Genomic DNA, 17445 nt, shown 5'->3' with positions numbered 1-17445 from the left:
TAAGAGTTCTTTTCTCTTTAAAAGGCATTTTTTGGACTAGAGACAGCTGAGAGGTACAGACCCCTTAGTAGCCTCCTCTTCTGGTCCTGACCAGATGTGTGAGTCAGGACAGCCAATTTCAAAGACCTGCCTCTGCCAGGGGCCAACGCTACCCTTTTCCCACTTGAGCTTCAGTCTCAGAAAAGAGGATCAAAATGACAGGCTCCAGGAAAAAACATTGCACTGGCTCCTTTTGTTTTGGAAGAAAGGATGAGTATGAGGTTTCTGGTCACTTTCCTCGATCGAGTAAATCATATCAAAAGGAATGTACAGAGCATCAGGTCACAGAAGGGCACGGAAGTGAAAGTGAAAGGCACTCAGTCTCGTCCACCTCTTTGCGACCCCAGGGACTAGAGTCCACCAGGCTCCTCTGTCCATGGAATTCTCCAGGCAAGAATACTGGAGTGGGTAGCCATTCACTTCTCCAGGGGATCTTCCCAACCCAGGGCTCAAACCGGGTCTCCAGCGTTACAGGAAGATTCTCTATCGTTTGAGCCTCTAGCTCCTGCCAAAGTAACCCTGGCTCTTGGAAAGACCCACTCCTGAGTCCCTAACAGAATCTACCCCTGACACCTTCAGAGTCCCCAGAAGTCACAAGAGTGTGGTCAGATGGTGGAAGCCTCCCCAGAAGACTTCCAAAAGCAGCACCAGATGAGAAGGGGGCAGAAGGCTCTTTTCCTCACCAGATAGCAGCACCTTGCAAAACCAACCATTTGGTGCCTGCCTACATATGTTGCCACAATTTGAGTTGTTACCAGAGCTCCTGTGTTGCCTTCATATCCTAAGGCATAGGAATTCCAGGGTGCAAAAGGATCACTGCTTCCCAATGAATGAAAGTGGGTAATAAAAGTATAGAAGTTAGTTTCACATTAAAATCCATTTCTACTTTCCTTGGGCATCCAGGAGTGATTTGCAAGATGCCTCCTAACTGCCTCTTAACACCTGACTCAATCGCTTTCATCCTCACTTCCTGTAGAATACTTCAATTTTCCCATTAAAGCAATGCATACACAGATCGCTGGGTGAACCCATTAATAAAGAATACTTAAGAAAAAATTGGGAGAGGTGTAAGATTAGCAATTATTTTCATTCAAAACAAGGAAGAAGGAAATAACCAGTTCTTAAAACGACCATTTGAATGGTTTCCAAAATCTGTTTTATGGATGGGAACTTAGAGATGGGAAGTTAAAAATTAAAAAACAGACAAAAGCAGTAACATATATATAACGTGCGTGTGTGTGTGCACAAGAACATTTTCAAAAAATAATAAAGGTAAAGATTCTTATACCTGGCTCTCTAGTTACCTCTGGAAGTTCCAGGGCTCCCTAGTTTCCAAGGACCCCTCTTCCCTTCCTGCTTGGCCAAGGCCCCTTCTCCCTACCCTCACCTCTTACCCCCAGATTAGGCCCCCTGCTTCCACCCTACCTTGCTGCGGACCCCGGATCCAAGGATTTCCTTCCCACGTGGCCAGGCCACCTGCCCAGTCCCTAGTTCCCAGCCTCCCCGCTATCCCCCCTCAACGTCCCAGACCCCGTCGCTGCCACTCGCGTTCCTTCCTCTTCCTGGGCCAGCTTCACGCTGGGGCTGCCGGAACCGTCGAGGAAGGTCTCTCTTCTTGGGACTGAGAGCACCACGTGCGACCCTAAAACCCCAGTCTCCTCTCCCGCCCTGTCGGGTTACATGCACTTGAACCCAGGCCGGCCAGGCGTGGCCTCCGGTGCGCAAGGACCCAAAATGACCGAGGAGGACACGCCGCCACCACGGACTAAGAGGCGCGACTCCAACCAGAGGTCCGCTGGCTGCCACTTGGCCTCTCTTTGGGAGTACGCTTAGGTGTGTGAGCTGGGGAAAAGGGAAGTGAGCCGCGCTGTCTGCCCGGCGCGGTCAAGGCGCCACGGCCTCAGCAGCCCCGAGGGCCCCGCGTCGCCCTCCCGGGCCAAGGTTCTCAGGAGCGGGCCGCGGAAAAGACGTTAGCGGGAGGAGTTAGCGGCTGTTGGGGGAACTGGTTCAAGTAAAAACAGTCCCTTCCAAACCCCGGCCATCACGGGGCGGGTATTCCTCCCTTACAGACACCGGCCACAGTGGGGGCGTGGGCGCCCAGGGCGGCCGCCCGCCCGGGCACGCCCGGGCAGGGCCGCTTAGGAGGAGCCCAGGGCCGCCGCCGGTTGGCCCCACCCAGCCCTGAACGCCCGGGGGTCGCGGTGCGACCTCCCAGAGCGTGTCGGGTGAGGAGGTCGCCATAGCGATGAGGCCGCAGAGCGCGCACGCCCCCCTGCGGTTGGCATGGAAACGGCCCCCGCGAGGCCCGGGAGCTGCGCTGATTGGCCGATTCAACAGACGCGGGGGCCGGCGGAGGGCGGGGGGAGTTGAAAGTAATTAGCTCTGAGCTGGGCTGCAGACGCTGGGAGCCCAGCGCCCCGGCTAGAATCTATTAACACCTCCGTCCCCTTCCGCCCCGCCCCGCCCCGGCCCCGCCCCTTTCAGCGGACCCTTATTCCCAATCCTCGTGTGCATTTACTAATTGTTCGAGACTTATGTGTAAAGAGATAAGAGTGAGAAGAGCGAGGTCCGCTGTGGGTTCCAAGCAGATTTGGGGGCCTTCTGTCTTGTGGGAGGAAGGCCGCGGAAGAGCACTCTGCTTGTCTCTTGAGAAGGGGACGTACTTTCCCACAGTGATGTATCCTGGGTCACTGGTTTGCAGGGAAGGGGGTGGTGGAGTAATGGATAAGCATCACAGCTAGGAAAGACCCGGGCTTGTAGGTTTGGACTCCCCACTAATGTGGGGGTTAGTATCTTGGCTTAGAGGTTTGTCATATTCCTCTCTCCTTCCAGCCATCAGCCAGGTATTGGAAAAAAGGCTGGAGAGATTCAAATCACCGTTTTGGTTTAAAGCGGCTTTGATCACTTGCACTGTGGCTCAGGCCCTTTCAAACCTAATAACTGCAAGGAAGATCATGTGTCACAGGGCTCTGTCTTCTAGAGAGTCTCAGCATCCTTGGATCCTTGGGGAAGAGGCTGACTCACCGGCTTGTCTGTTTCTTCTTCCTTGACAGCAGTAAGCTGTGGAGACTGAGGCTATGCATCTCAGCAGCTCCAAGAGTGGAGTAGTGCTGGCTCCAGTGTCCCGAGGTCCTGATGCCTGTCAGATGATAACCAGAGGCCAGTTGGGCCAGGATCCGCCACAAAGAACAGTACTAGGAGTGCTAACTGAGAATGGGCAGTACCGGAGGACCTGTGGCCAGGTAATGCCTGGGAAGAGCTGGAAAGGCCCTCGTGTCTTGGTGGGAAGTGGGATCTCTTGAGATTTTCTGCACAAACTCCCCTTGAGTATTCAGCCCTGGAATCTGGCCTATAGGGGCACTGATTTTTTAAATGATCCTTTTTCAGCTAGCAATATTGAATAATTTTCTTTGTTATTAGGAACTGTTTAAGTCAAATATGTGTAAAGTCACTTAAAAGAAAGTGAAAGTGAAGTCGCTCAGTCGTGTCCGACTCTTTGTGACCCTGTGGACTGTAGCCTATCAGGCTCCTCCATCCATGGGATTCTCCAGGCAAGAATACTGGAGAGGGTTGCCATTTCCTTCTCCAGGGGATCTTCCTGACCCAGGGATTGAATCTGGGTCTCTGGCACGGCAGGTAGACGCTTTACCCTCTGAGCCACCAGGGAAGCACCTAAGTTCTGGGCTAAAAGGACATTGTGAATGCACCAGAATAAACTATTGTTGTTCAGTTGCTAAGTTGTGTCCGACTCTTTGCGACCCCATGGACTGTAGCCTGCCAAGCTTCTGTATCCATGGAACTTCCCAGGCAGGAATACTGGAGTGGTTTGTGATTTCTTTCTCCAAAATAAACTTGTGGTACTGGTGTTTCTCTAGATCAGAATGGTATTCAGATTGACCTAGGCTGTGCCTGAAGCATCTCGGATAACCTTTAAGTTCATTGGTGATGGTGTTAGAATCAGGATTGGATCACAGTATACTAGATTACTTCCAAATGTGTGCTTTGAAAGTCAGCTTCTCCCCAGGACTGGGGACAGTTGGGCAAAAGATCGTGGGCCATCTGATGTCTGGTTGCTTGTGCTTAATTAATCATAGGTACCTCCCTTAACAGAATGTAAACAGAGGGTAAATAAATTCAACACTTAAAATGCAAATAAGGAGTTTGGATCCTTAAGAATGCATTTTGAGATTAAAACAACAACAACAAAAAAACTTCCTCAAGTCTGTTACTACACCAGCTTCTGTGGTGGAACGACATTGGCGGTAGTATAGTGGAGTAGGTGGGCAGGTATCCTTTCCATTTTACAGGTGAGAAAATTTGAGAGGTTTGAGAAAGCCTTCCCACCCAAACAAAAGTCATGATGGAGGCCAGATCAGAAGCTTCTCCTCATCTACTGACTACTCCTACTCCTCTTCTACACAATGACACAAGTCATTTGTGTCTTGGTGGCATCTGGTTAGTGGGAGAAAATTACCCAAAGTAATCTGTTTCAAGCTTTGGAAAAAACTGAGTAAAGGTGGTTTTAACAAACTTAATTTGCTTAGCGACGTGGTGTACTTCTTTAAACGTGAAGTCTAACAGAGTGGGGGAAGGAGAGAGTGGGATGAATAGAAAGAGTAGCACTGAAACATGTACATTACCTTATGTAAAATAGAGAGCTGGTGGGAATTTGCTGTGTGACGCAGGGAGCTCAAACCCAGTGTTCTGTGACAACCTAGAGGGCTGGGATGAGGCGGGAGGTAGGAGGGAGGTTCAAGCGGGAGGGGACATATGTATGCCTGTGGCTGATTCATGTTGATGTATGGCAGAAACCAACACAAATTGGAAAGCAAATATCCTCCAATTAAAAATAAATAAATAAATAAAACACGAAGTCTAACACCTCTCCTGGATGGGCAGTTACCCTGTGTGCTTCGTGGTTTCACTGTGAATTCATAACTGTTAGTTACCCTCTATGTAGCTTGGTGCTGCCTCTGCATTTCCCGGTTAGATTCCTCTACAACCGTCCTACAGAAATCTTTTATTTTATACTTTCCCTTCTCTCTTTATCCGTTAAAGCCTCTATCTCCGTCCTGCCTCTCAGCTTATAACTTTATATCCTATTTTCCTGAAAATATAGATGCAACTGTAAGAGTTTCCACATGCCCCCATGTATCGTATACCCTGCCACCCTCCTCCTGCTGCGTGACCTATGTATTCCTGCTCTTACGCAAGGTGCACCCCATGTGTGAGGCACACCTGATGCCCTCTTGCCTCTTCAAGGATATCATTCCATCAGCTCTTCTTTCTCTTCCTAGTTTTCTCTACTGGGTCAAACCCAAATGCAAATATATTGTGATTTTTTTTTTTTTCAATCTTAAAAACCTTTCAATGACAAAGCTCTTTACAGCAACTGTCCCATTTATGGCAGTATTTCTTGAGAATTTTTCTACTATAAACTCTATTAGGATGGGGATTTGTGATGTCAGGTTTTCTGCTGTACTCCCAGTGTTTAGAAAAATCATGCCTGGCCAGGGTCGCATGCAAGTATTTGTTGAACAAATACTCTATCTCGATTTCTTCTTCTGTTCTCTTTGACTCAATTCTTATTTAAAGTTGTAAATATTTGTTTAAAAATTATTATCTATTTGGCTGCAATGGGTCTTAGTTGTGGCATGCAGTTCTTCAGTTGCAGCATGCAAACTCTTAGCTGAGGCATGCAGGGTCTAGTTTACTGACCAGGGATTGAATCCAGGTCCCCTGCACTGGGAGTGTAGAGTCTTAGCCACTGGACCACCTGGGAAGTCCCTCTCTTTGACTCAATTCGCAATCCTTTCCTTACTTGTCTGAATGGCAGCGTTTGACATTATTGGTCATTCTCTCTTTCTTGAAGTAGTTTCTTCTGACTTAGCCCAGAGAACATAGCTCTCTTCTGGTTTCTCATCTTGCTTACTGGCCACACCTCATTATCTTGGTTCTTCTTCATCCACTCTCTGAAAGTTAGAGTGTGCTAGAGCTTAGTATTTGATCTGAATTGGCACTCACTCCCTTCACAATCTGTTCAAGTCTCCTGGCAACAAATACCATCTTTCTGTTGATGATTCCTTCTTCTGTCTGTGGTCTGGAACTCTCAGCTAAGTTTCAGGCTCAAGTTAGCTATCTACTTGACATCTCCACTTGGATCATGCAGTAGGCATCTCAAACTTAGGTGAAACCAAACACTGACTCCAGCCCCAACCTGCTCTTCCCAAAGTCTTCCTCATTTCAGTAAGTGGAATATCTATTCTTCTCATTATTTAACCCCAAAACTTTGTCATCCTTGACTCTTCTTTTTCTTCCACCCCACATCTAATTTGCTGAGAAAATGCTGTTGATTGTACTTTTAAAAATGTCTAGAATTTCATTTCTGTTTCTCATTATGTCATACAATAGTGTTCCATAGCTTGTAGGAGAATTAACTCATAGTACACATTTCTAAAAGCATCATGTTTCTGAATAACTGTGTATAAATGGGCCCTTTCCAGGAGCCTGTTGACTAAAAGTTGACTTTAAGGAGGACTCTGTAACTATGTGTCAAGAACCTTGCATGGTTGTTATAAAAACCTGGCATGCTACAAGCACAAAAGCTGATTTACAGTCCCCCCCGCCCCCCAACATGTGGTACCTAGTTCACTTTGGAGGAGAGCTGTAATTTTTCTTTTTTTCTATAATTTTGCATTCCTTTGATAAATACGTGAGGAAGATGACAAATCTTAGGTTAGCTCCTTCCCCAGATGTCACATATAGACAAAGATAAGGGCAAAGTAATCCTTTGGAAGTTTCAGGTTCTGAAATTCAGTTGCAGACATGGATATTTCAAATTCAGATTGCTCTCATCTTTCCAGCCTGCTGGTTTGAGTCACGTGGGTTCTCAGCACCTATGCGGGCTCTGGGGTAAGCCTCTAACACAAAAACTTCATCCTTTTCTAGGAGCTCACCACACTCAGGTGTTTCTCTGGATCAGAAAATGTCTACCCTCCAGCTGGAAAGAAAGCGCTGTCTGACAGTAGGGTTCAGGCACCTGCCAAGCAAGGATTTGACATCTACATGGATGAGCCTGAACAGGGGAACAGAGATAGCTGCCCAGGGCGAAAGGGGATGGCATTAGAGGATGCGTATGAAGTAGACACCAGCGCACTCAAGTCAGACCTTCACTTCCTGTTGGATTTTAACACAGGTAATGGGACTCGCCCATGGCTGACGGTACCCTGTCTTTGTAATCGCCTGCACTGTTCAGTAGCATAGAACTAGCAAGAGAACTCCCTGGCATAGTAGCTGTTTTCACAGCTGCCTGTAGAGGGTTAGTGGATGGAACTAGTTTTGAAATGAAATGTCTTACCTGATAATGTTGAACCCCCTGCAGTTTCCCCTATGCTGGTAGATTCATCTCTCCACTCTCAGTCTGAAGATGCATCAGATTTTGGTACAGATGTGATAAATGTGACTGAATATGCTGAAGAAATTCATCAGTACCTTAGAGAAGCTGAAGTGAGTTTTTCCAACTTCTCCTTCAATTCCCAGCACCTGAAGCACTCTGTATTAACATAGTTATATGCTCTTGGCCATGACCACTAGCAAATGGCATTCTTGTGACATCTAAACATGAGAACGTTTATGAAAAATAATAGTTGGGTGTGGTGAGTAGCAGTTACTTGGACTATTAATCTATGTCTCAAAAGGGTTTGTATATTAAGTATTTCACTCTTGGGAAGAACCATTATTGCCATGTCCCCCCTCCTTGAAGTTACTCGTTAACTAAATTGCATTACAGAACCAGAATTGCACCCTTTGTTCCATATCATGACGTACAGATTTCTCTGGCTTTTGACTGAGTTTCCTGCTAACCTCTGCTCATGAGCTTTTTAAAAATAGCAACTGTACTGTGGAGCGATCCTTCTAAGATAACAACCATTTAAACATCAAAAAAACTCTCTCCCCAAACAGATCAGACACAGGCCCAAGGCACACTACATGAGGAAACAACCAGACATCACAGAAAGCATGCGGACCATTCTGGTGGACTGGCTGGCTGAGGTCGGAGAAGAGTACAAGCTCCGCGCAGAGACCCTCTACCTGGCTGTCAACTTCCTGGACAGGTTTCTTTCCTGCATGTCTGTTCTTAGAGGGAAACTGCAGCTTGTAGGAACAGCAGCTATTCTCCTGGCTTCGTAAGTCCTTCAGCTCAAATATCGTGAAATGTCAGCCTGTCTAAACACTTGATTTCTGTTCCCATTTATTGGAGAAATACAGTGCTTGATAATTAAAACTTACTCATGCCTCCTTTGATAAAATATCATTCTTTTTACAGTGTTTACTGAGAAACTGAATCTCACCACATGTTCACTCTTCAACTTGGATGTTGAAGATCCTCTTAACAAGTTCAGTATCATGACTAAGGCAACCATCAGCTCAAATTCAGAATCTAGTTCAATTATTTTGTAGTATAGTCTTTTGGCTGTATTCTACAGTGAGTAAAAGCCCCGTTTAAAGAGATTTGGGTTTATGTAAGCCTTCTCCAGGCTCTAGCAAATGACTCATAATAACCCAGTTTATTTGGTTACAGTGAATAAACTATTTTAGCTAATTCCTGTTACTATCAGTCATTCATAACAATATCTATTTGTGTAGAAAAGGTTTGGGTTGTGGCTAAAAGTAAAAGTGTTAGTTGGGTCCAACTATTTGCGACCCCAAGTACTGTGGCCCACCAGGCTCCTTTGTCCATGGGATCCTCAGGCAAGAATACTGAAGTGGGTAGCCATTCCCTTCTCCAGGGGGTCTTCCTAACCCAGGAATCAAATCCGGGTCTCCTGCATTGAAAGCAGATTGTTTACCATCTGAGCCAACAGGGAAGCCTTATTTGTGTAGAAAAGCACTGGGGTTGTGACTAAGTTTCTTTTAAATAAGTTACCTGATGGTGAATAGTAGTTTCCTTTCTATTCTTCTGGTCTCAGACTTTATACTTAGTAATTACTATAATTTTGCAAAAATTTCCCTGTGGAAAGGAGAAGCAAAAGCAAAAGCAAAGAATTGATACCAGTGAAATCATTATCTTTCTCTCGGATACATAGCATCTTTTGCTAATTCAATAGAAAAAGCTGGGTACAATCTTTAAAAAAAAAAAAATCTAAGGCCTAAGGAGGTTTTTTTTTCTCTTCTCCCTATCATCATGTTCAACATAAAGTTCCTTTCTACAAGATGGAGTCTGTAGAATTAAGAGGAATTTACCCACATGTCTGTCATTCAGAATCTTTCAGCTTATCAGACGCCAAAACCTAAAATCCCTAGTTGAAAATTGTCTCTTTACTACTCAGGGCAGTAAGTATGACATATCCTTGTCATACTCATGCTCTTATGGAAACAAGCCTCTGTATTTTTTCACACCTGTGCCATTTCATGATTTATAAGTGATATTTAAGTCTACGAGGGCCACGTGACAAGCCTGGTTGGGATAGCACAAGAAAGAGAGTCAGAGGATCCAAGCTTCACTTTCCCAAACTCTTCCCTTTTGTAGAAAATATGAAGAAATATATCCACCCGAAGTAGATGAGTTTGTCTACATAACGGATGATACCTACACAAAACGACAACTGCTGAGAATGGAACACCTGCTGCTGAAGGTCCTGGCTTTTGATCTGACAGTGCCAACTACCAACCAGTTCCTCCTTCAGTACTTAAGGAGGCAAGGAGTGTGCATCAGGACTGAGAACCTGGCCAAGGTAGGCCACGTGACTTCCAAGAACCTCAGTGCCAACTGGATAAAACAAGTAGCCTCCTTCAGTTCTTCCTTCCTTTTCAGTTCTTTGCCTTGGGCCCAGAAAAGCTTTTTAGCAATTGGAAGAGAACTAATTTGAAGAACATGACTTCTTCATGTTTGAAGAAACAACGAGACGTTTCCATTAATCATGTTTGGCAGATGTGGGTTGGCTAATCACCCACAGGTCTTAGAAAAAAAAAAATGTAAGCTTGGAAACTATTCTCTTGTATACAGACCACAGGCAAGCAGTACCTCTTAGGTTTACAGAAAGGAAACAAGATAAATATGGTTTGATTTGGCTCTAATCTCATTCTAACATGTTAAGTAAAGAAGCACTATTTGGTCATTTTGGAGTCCTAGAATTTTAGTTAGAGTCACTAAAGTATTGGTTTGGAAAACCTGGTTCCCATCCACTATGATCTAATATATCTGGTATTTATATGCTATGCAAAGAACAAGAAGAACATCTCTATAAATTTCCTAGTATGTTTCTTTTAATCTGATAAGTCCCCCCTGGTACTGTTCTAGCCAATGAACATGCATTTGCCTGATAAATTTTTAATTGATTTTTTACTGGAATATACTTCATTTACAATGCTGTATTAGTTTCTGTTGTATAGAAAAGTGAGTCAGTTATACATGTATGTGTATCTACCCTTTTTTAGATTCTATTCCTATGTAGGTCATTATAGAGTATTGAGTTGAGTTCCCTGTGATCCCTCACAGCTCAGTTGGGAAAGAATCTGCCTGATCCACTGGAAAAGGGACAGGCTACCCACTCCCGTATTCTGGCCTGGAGAATTCCATGGACTATATAGTCCATGGGGTCACAAAGAGTCAGACACAACTGAGTGACTTTCACTTCCACTTCCCTGTGCTCTACAATAGGTTATTAATTATCTGTTTTATATGTGGTAGTGTGCATATGTCAATCCAAATCTTCCAGTTTATCCCTCCCCACCCCCACCTGATAAATTAATAGCTATAATATGGACATATTTTTGCCTTTCACTGAAGACTCCAGTCTACTCCAGTGGCTAGCTGCTAAGTCACTTCAGTCGTGTCCGACTCTGTGTGACCCCATAGACGGCAGCCTACCAGGCTCTCCCGTCCCTAGGATTCTCCAGGCAAGAACACTGGAATGGGTTGCCATTTCCTTCTCCAATGCATGAAAGTGAAAAGTGAAAGTGAAGTCGCCCAGTCGTATCCGACTCTTAGCGACCCCATGGACTGCAGCCTACCAGGCTCCTCTGTCCATGGGATTTTCCAGGCAAGAGTACTGGAGTGGGGTGCCATTGCCTTCTCCAGTGGCTAGAGGAATGCTATTTGACCAGCATAAACCTGCAGTACTAGTACAGGTAACCTATCACGTACACTGTATAGATAGGCCAAATATTGATCCTTGCCTATACAATATTGAGATTTACTTGTAATTAAATGTATTAAAACCTGGATGTTATTCTGGTTATGGACAGGCATGGTGATTATTGACTCAGTGAATACTTTTGAGCATCTATTTCTGTGCTTATCACTAGATACACATTGAACAAAGATGACAGTTTGTTCCCTTGACATTTCTAGGTTTACTTGGAACCTTAGCCAGATTCCTAATTCCAATGAGACTTTCTTTCTTGTGCTTAGTATGTAGCAGAACTGAGTCTCCTTGAAGCTGACCCGTTCTTGAAATACCTTCCTTCACTGATAGCTGCAGCTGCTTATTGCCTGGCAAACTACACTGTGAACAGGCACTTCTGGGTAAGATTCTAACTGATTCTTTCTAGATGATCCTTGGGCTTCCCAGGAGGCTCAGTGATAAAGTATCCTGCAGTGCAGGAAATGTGGGTTCGATCCTTGGGTTGGGACGATCCCCTGGAGAAGGAAATGGCAACCCACTCCAGTATTATTACCTGGGAGATGCCATGGACAGAGGAGCCTGGCAGGCTGCAATCCATGGGGTTGCCAAAGAGACTTAGTGATTAAACAACAACAAGTGATTAACCAACAAGATGATCCTCAAGGCCTCAGGTCTATTTAGTAACTCAAGGCTTAAAACTGGTGAGCTTGTTAGGAGGGAGAGTTAGTTTTATAAGGAACTAGTTGCCTAACCCCCAGATTACAACATGTAGCTGGTCAGTGTTCATGGCTTGGACTCTGTGGCTTAGCTCACTGGGGCGCAGAGGGTGCAGGAAGTCAAGGAGGTGGTGGTGACATGCTCATTCAGTGGAAGCTGGCCTGGAAACCCCAATGCCCACACGTACGTAGGGAGTGCCCTTGTAGCGTAAGCACTGACCACTTCAAGGCAAAGGATGTTGACTCTTCCCCTCCATGTAAAAGAACCTCGGTCCAGTTAGGATGGTCAGAGGTTGTATGAGGCTTTCAAGGGAACAGGGAATTATTGTTGCTTCTTGGCTCGTGATAGCTGGCAGGATTAGAGATGGGCCCCTAAGATTTGGTTCTGAAGGTTCACTTTTGTGCTAAGAGAGCAAGGCATCTACTTTTATTTTCTAAAATTCTTATTTCTTATTCTGCATTTGGCTAAGAATCTTTCCATATTCTATCTAAATAGAGTGTTCAAGTAAGTTGAAGCTCTTCAGGGGCCGGTGAAAATCCTGCTCATAAGAGAATAAACTTCCCCTAAATTAGGCATTTATAATTGTATGATATGAGCAAATTTAGAACTCTGACTGTTCTTCCTAATACCTTATTCCTAAAGGCTCTGAAGAAGGATTATGGTTTCTTTTGAGATGAACATGGATACTTACTAAGTATACCTATTAACTCCCTTCAGTTCACAGTTTTATCTTCAGATTTCTGATATCATATATTAAGATCTTCAAGCTCTATGATACAAATTTCTTTTGTCTTGATTAGCCAGAAACCCTCGCCACATTTACAGGCTATTCATTAACTGAAATCGTGCCTTGCCTGAGTGAGCTACATAAAACGTGCCTCAGTATACCCCATCGACCTCAGCAAGCAATCAGGGAGAAGTACAAGGCTTCAAAGTAAGTTCCAGAAATTCTCTTATCTAGGCTCACTACTTAAAACTTTAGTAAGTGATAGTAATTTCAGAATTAAAAAACGGAACAAATTGTATGTAGTGCTGGGCTGGAAAAGTAGGGTCGCATGTCAAACCAAGAATATCAGTTTGGCAGGGCCTAGATTTATAATTTGTCACCTTGGAGAGTAGCAGGTGGCTCAGTAAAGAATCTGCCTGCAATGCAGAAGACCTGGGTTCAATCCCTGGGTTGGGAAGATCCCCTGGAGAAGGGAATGGCTACCTACTCCAGTATTCTTGCCTGGAGAATTCCGTGGAGAGAGGATCTTGTGGGCTATAGTCCATGGGGGTGCAAAGAGTCAGGCATAGCTGAGCAACTAACACTTTCCAGAGTACATCTAGTCAGCCAGCTCATTCTTTTCCATTAAAACTACCAGACGGTTTTCTGGGGCCCACGTGAGATTTTATGAAACCAAAGCCCTTGGCGTGTATTGAGCTTGCTGTGGGCCTCGTTTCAGGTACATGCACGTGTCTCTCATGGAGCCACCCATGGTGCTTCCTCTGCAGTGAGTTTCAGAACCAAAGCGCCTTCGGAATTTAACCTCCTGATCAACAGACTCGGTTGTGATTTTTACAGGTTTTCTGCAGGTTGTGTCAAACTAGTGTTGCTGCGATATAGGTGACATACTTTTTAGAATGTAAGTGTATTTAGGTTCTCTTAGATGTAGTAGCTTGTAATATAGTCTAGTACTTTCTAAAGAATAAACCTGCCTTCTGACCATGTGTTAGACTTATTTACTGCTGACTGTGGCTGACATGCTTGCCTGGAATTTTAGTTGAGAGTATTACAAATGTCTTTCTATTTTAAGAGTGCTTCTACACTGGTTTTATAAATCTGGTATGCTGTTAGGATTAAGTGTTCTGAAGAATCCAGAGATTTTCATGTTTGGTAAATCGCTACCCTGAGACTTTTCTCTTCCTATCTTTTTACTCCTCATGTAGCTCTCCATAAACTGGCAAGGGTGACTGCCAAGCCTAGATGGACTAGCGAAGGGACGTAAGCAAGCACTGTCTATTCTAGTGTCCCTGTCGGGCCCTGGAGGGTAAAGACAGTGGGTTGAAGAATAAATGTTATCAGGTACCTCAGAGGGGTAATTTACCTAATTTAATTCTTATTGAGGGTTATGATGCTTATTTTGTAAAGGACTTTTATTTCAATGTCCAGTTTTGATTTAGTCACCCATCAAGCATATATTCAGCTTTAGAAGATGTTCGGAGAGGTAGAAGAAGAAAATTTTACCGTACGATAGGACCTCATAATAATTAAGCTAATCCCGGGCTTCCCTCGTGGCCCAGTGGTTAAGCATCTGCCTGCCAGTGCAAGGGATACAGGTTCAATCCATGGTCCAGGAAGATTTCACATGCCTCGGAGCAACTCAGCCCGTGTGCCACAACTACTGAACCTGCGTTCTAGAGCACACGAACCGCAACTGCTGAAGCCCGTGCACCCTAGAGCCTCGCTTCACAGCAAGAGAAGCCTCTACAGTGAGGAGCCTGCACTCGCCACAGCTAGAGAAAAGCCCAGGCAGCAAGGAAGAGTCAGCACAGACAGAAATAAGTAAATAAATTTTTTTTAAAAAATTAAGCTAATCCCTCATGTTCATCCTTGGAAGATATCCATGCTAAATGCAGCTGAAACTCAAATTATTCATGATTCTACAGTTAACTCACTACGCCCTCATACATGGTCCCTTTCAGCACATATATAGTATATGAGATGAGGAAAACTGGAGCAAAAATGCACTCGTTTTAACTTTCTTTTAAAGATTGGAAGGAAAATCAAGAGCCGACTTGGCCCTGAGGGAGAGTGGTGCTTACAGGGGATTGCACAGAAATGTTGCTAATCTCCAGCTTAGTAGCCCTGGGCCAGCAGGCCTGGAGGCCCAGGAGCCTCTGGCTGTGTTCTGCCTCCAGGCCTGCCCCTGGGCTCAGCCCACATGGCTCAGCCCACATGGCTCTGCAGAAGTGAGAACAACAGATTTCCTTTACACAGAAAATATCAGACCCAGGTGGAAAAATGGGAGTAGATGAAATTAACTCCAAATCAGATGTTTGTTCCAAGCAAGTAGAAAATGGCAACCCACTTCGGTATCCTTGCCTGGAAAATTCCATGGACAAAAGAGCCTGGAGGGCTAAAGTCCATGGGGTCACAGAGTCGGACATGGCAGCACACACGCATGCACCCTAATGGAATTATAAGTATAAAAATACAGCCATACTTGACATGTTTTGTGAAACTTTTTTTTTTTTTTTTAAGTTTCCACAAGCCCTTAAAGAGTCTGGTGTAGCCTTTTTTTTTTTCCTGCAGATAAATATTCTCAAGGTGTCTCCATTTCTGATTCCACTGAAGAAATCAACATTTCCCTAAAGGGTTTTGTGGTTTATGGCATAAGTTTCACAAAAGGGATTTAGGGCCTGTATCAATACTAGATTCTCTGTTTTTCTATGTTATTTTGCAAAAGAGGCTTTTGTTTCTAAGGTTGGATCTAACATTTGGCCTTGACTTTAGGTCACAAAAAACCATGCTGCAGGCCACAGAAGTCCGAACCCACAACTCTCATGTTCCTGGGGGCCGGCGGTTTGTACACAACCCGCTCCCACCCTGCAACACATACATTGACAGATTGCAAAGAGGTGGTCTCCAGCTTGGCTTCCCTTTTTTATTACTTTTTTGTGTCCCTGAAATACTTTATTAAAAATATACAAATATGACTGTCACCCGTGCACCGCCCACCCAGCTTAGGAGAGAGTAACAACGTGCGGCACGTGTCCCTCCTCCATCCCATTCTTCATCTTCCCCGAATTCGGCGTTGACCATGGTTTTTATATTTCATAAGAACATGTCCATAAACAATAATGCTTGTTTTTAAAATTTCCTTAATATTGACTATCTCTCAGATTCTTCAGTGATACATGTTTTAGGCAGCATTGTATTTTGAGATGATCTGTGTGGACAACTAGGATTCTGGTTATACTATTATATAGTTTTAAGTGAACATACATATCTGTTCTCATCTCATATCTGTTCTCTTGATTTTTTCCCATCTTTCTCTTTGACCCACTCCTACCCACTGCCTGTCAGCCAGTAAAGGAAGCTGGTCTAGGCAGGGCTGTGGATCTGGGAGGGCTACCTCTGTTTGCCTCTGTGGGCTTTTTGAAAGCCTGTGGCTTCAGACAGACTCTGGCTTTTCTGAAGACTCAGAGACGGCTGTGAATCAAGGGGCCCTTGTTGAAATGGGCCATGAGAAAGGACTAAGGGAAGAGCATTTGCCTACACGTTATCAGGACCCCAAAAGAGAAGCTCAATACACCCAAATGGTTCCTTTGTCTCCTAAGCTCACACCACCAGAATGAAAACACGTAAATCTAATGTACCACTCAAACCTTGAAATTGAAGCCCACACTACTTATATGAGATTGTCTTGCCTTTCTGATCCTTGTGTCCAGATTGGTCAGGAGGGTGGTGGTGGTGGGAGCTGGGGGGTCGGGCAGATGGGACACTCTCCTCGGGGCTCCTGGCCATGACCCCATTTATTATAGCATCCTGGCTCCAGGGCAAGGCCCAGTGCATACAACCTGATGTCCCCATTACTTCGGGAAGATCTTCCCTGCAGTCTCACAGGATGACCTCTCTTTAGGCAGCAAGCTAATTGTTGCCTTCTAATATGTTTTTTATTAGCAATTGATGGTATTCTTAAAAAAGAGAATGGCCAACAGGTCAATTAGAGTAACGATGAGGGAGGGGAGGGGAAACAGGGAGAGGGGATGTGGGAAGGAGGTCATGGGAAATCAGATCAGTTAAAATGAGTCAAAAAAGGATCAGCAGGTGGAAGTTTCCCCCCAGAGGTGAAGTTTTCTGAAGCAGGTAAGTTGAGAGACTGTGCCCACAGTCCTATTCACCTTCCAGGACAGGTGTTCACCCAGGCTACCTGTGCTCACTGCTCCTTCATCCACCAGGTTGTGTGTGTGTGTGTGTTACCCCTTGGGAAACACCAGCTTCAGTGATCTGAGATTCTGCCCAACTCTGTAGAAAGTTTATAATGTATAAAAAATTAAATGCCAACAAGAATTCACTTTATTTTTTATGTATCTTAAACTTGAGGGTGCTTGGGCAGAAAGTTTGAAGATTAGTTGTGAACTGAATTCTCTACTGAGAATGGCAGAATCTTAGGATGATGAAGAACCACTAGCTGGGAGTGATATGTATTTAGGTCTTCAAAATAATGGGATGGTATCTCATTTCTCCTCTTTTCCTCCCCTGCAAATAAGAGCCAGGGAAGTGGGAAGATTGACTGCATCTGTTTGGAGTGGACAATTCAGTGTGGCAGTTCTGACACTGAGGGCAAGAGAAGGGCTGGGAAAGGTGCATAACATTGAGATGATGTGTCAAACTAGAATGTCTTCTAGAAATAAAACATAATAGGGGTTATTTCCCCAATGCCCGAGTCCCTCTCTCCTCATGCTCGCACTGTCACTACCTTGGCTCAGCCCCCGTCATTTCTCATACACCCATCACTGTAGCAACCTCCTCATGGCTCTTCAGTTACCTTTTGCCTGCTTCCAGGGCTTTCTGAAA

At 44.7% G+C, this 17445-nt stretch overlaps 1 protein-coding gene across 9 annotated transcripts; it reads left to right on the top strand.

Annotated features, from left to right (window-relative positions):
• Positions 1-1549: 1549 nt before the first annotated feature.
• On the top strand, positions 1550-13592 carry CCNA1 (cyclin A1). 9 transcript variants are annotated; one of them, XM_059892227.1, is made up of 9 exons: positions 1550-1829; positions 3093-3281; positions 6988-7234; positions 7421-7545; positions 8002-8225; positions 9569-9773; positions 11453-11566; positions 12683-12816; positions 13328-13592. In XM_059892227.1, the coding sequence occupies exons 2-9, from the start codon at positions 3117-3119 to the stop codon at positions 13377-13379; spliced, it is 1266 nt and encodes a 421-aa protein (XP_059748210.1). In that variant the 5' UTR covers positions 1550-1829; positions 3093-3116; the 3' UTR covers positions 13380-13592. The 9 variants fall into 9 exon arrangements, with proteins under 9 accessions (XP_059748210.1, XP_059748207.1, XP_059748209.1 ...); XM_059892224.1 differs by having other exon boundaries at positions 1550-1872; XM_059892226.1 differs by lacking the exon at positions 1550-1829 and adding an exon at positions 1849-1872 and having other exon boundaries at positions 3096-3281.
• Positions 13593-17445: the final 3853 nt, after the last annotated feature.

Source organism: Bos taurus, chromosome 12 (genome assembly GCF_002263795.3).
Source record: "Bos taurus isolate L1 Dominette 01449 registration number 42190680 breed Hereford chromosome 12, ARS-UCD2.0, whole genome shotgun sequence".
In the NCBI taxonomy this organism is placed as follows: domain Eukaryota; kingdom Metazoa; phylum Chordata; class Mammalia; order Artiodactyla; family Bovidae; genus Bos; species Bos taurus.
The sequence above is the reverse complement of the archived record's forward strand: the minus strand, read 5'-3'. Positions and strand labels throughout refer to the sequence as shown.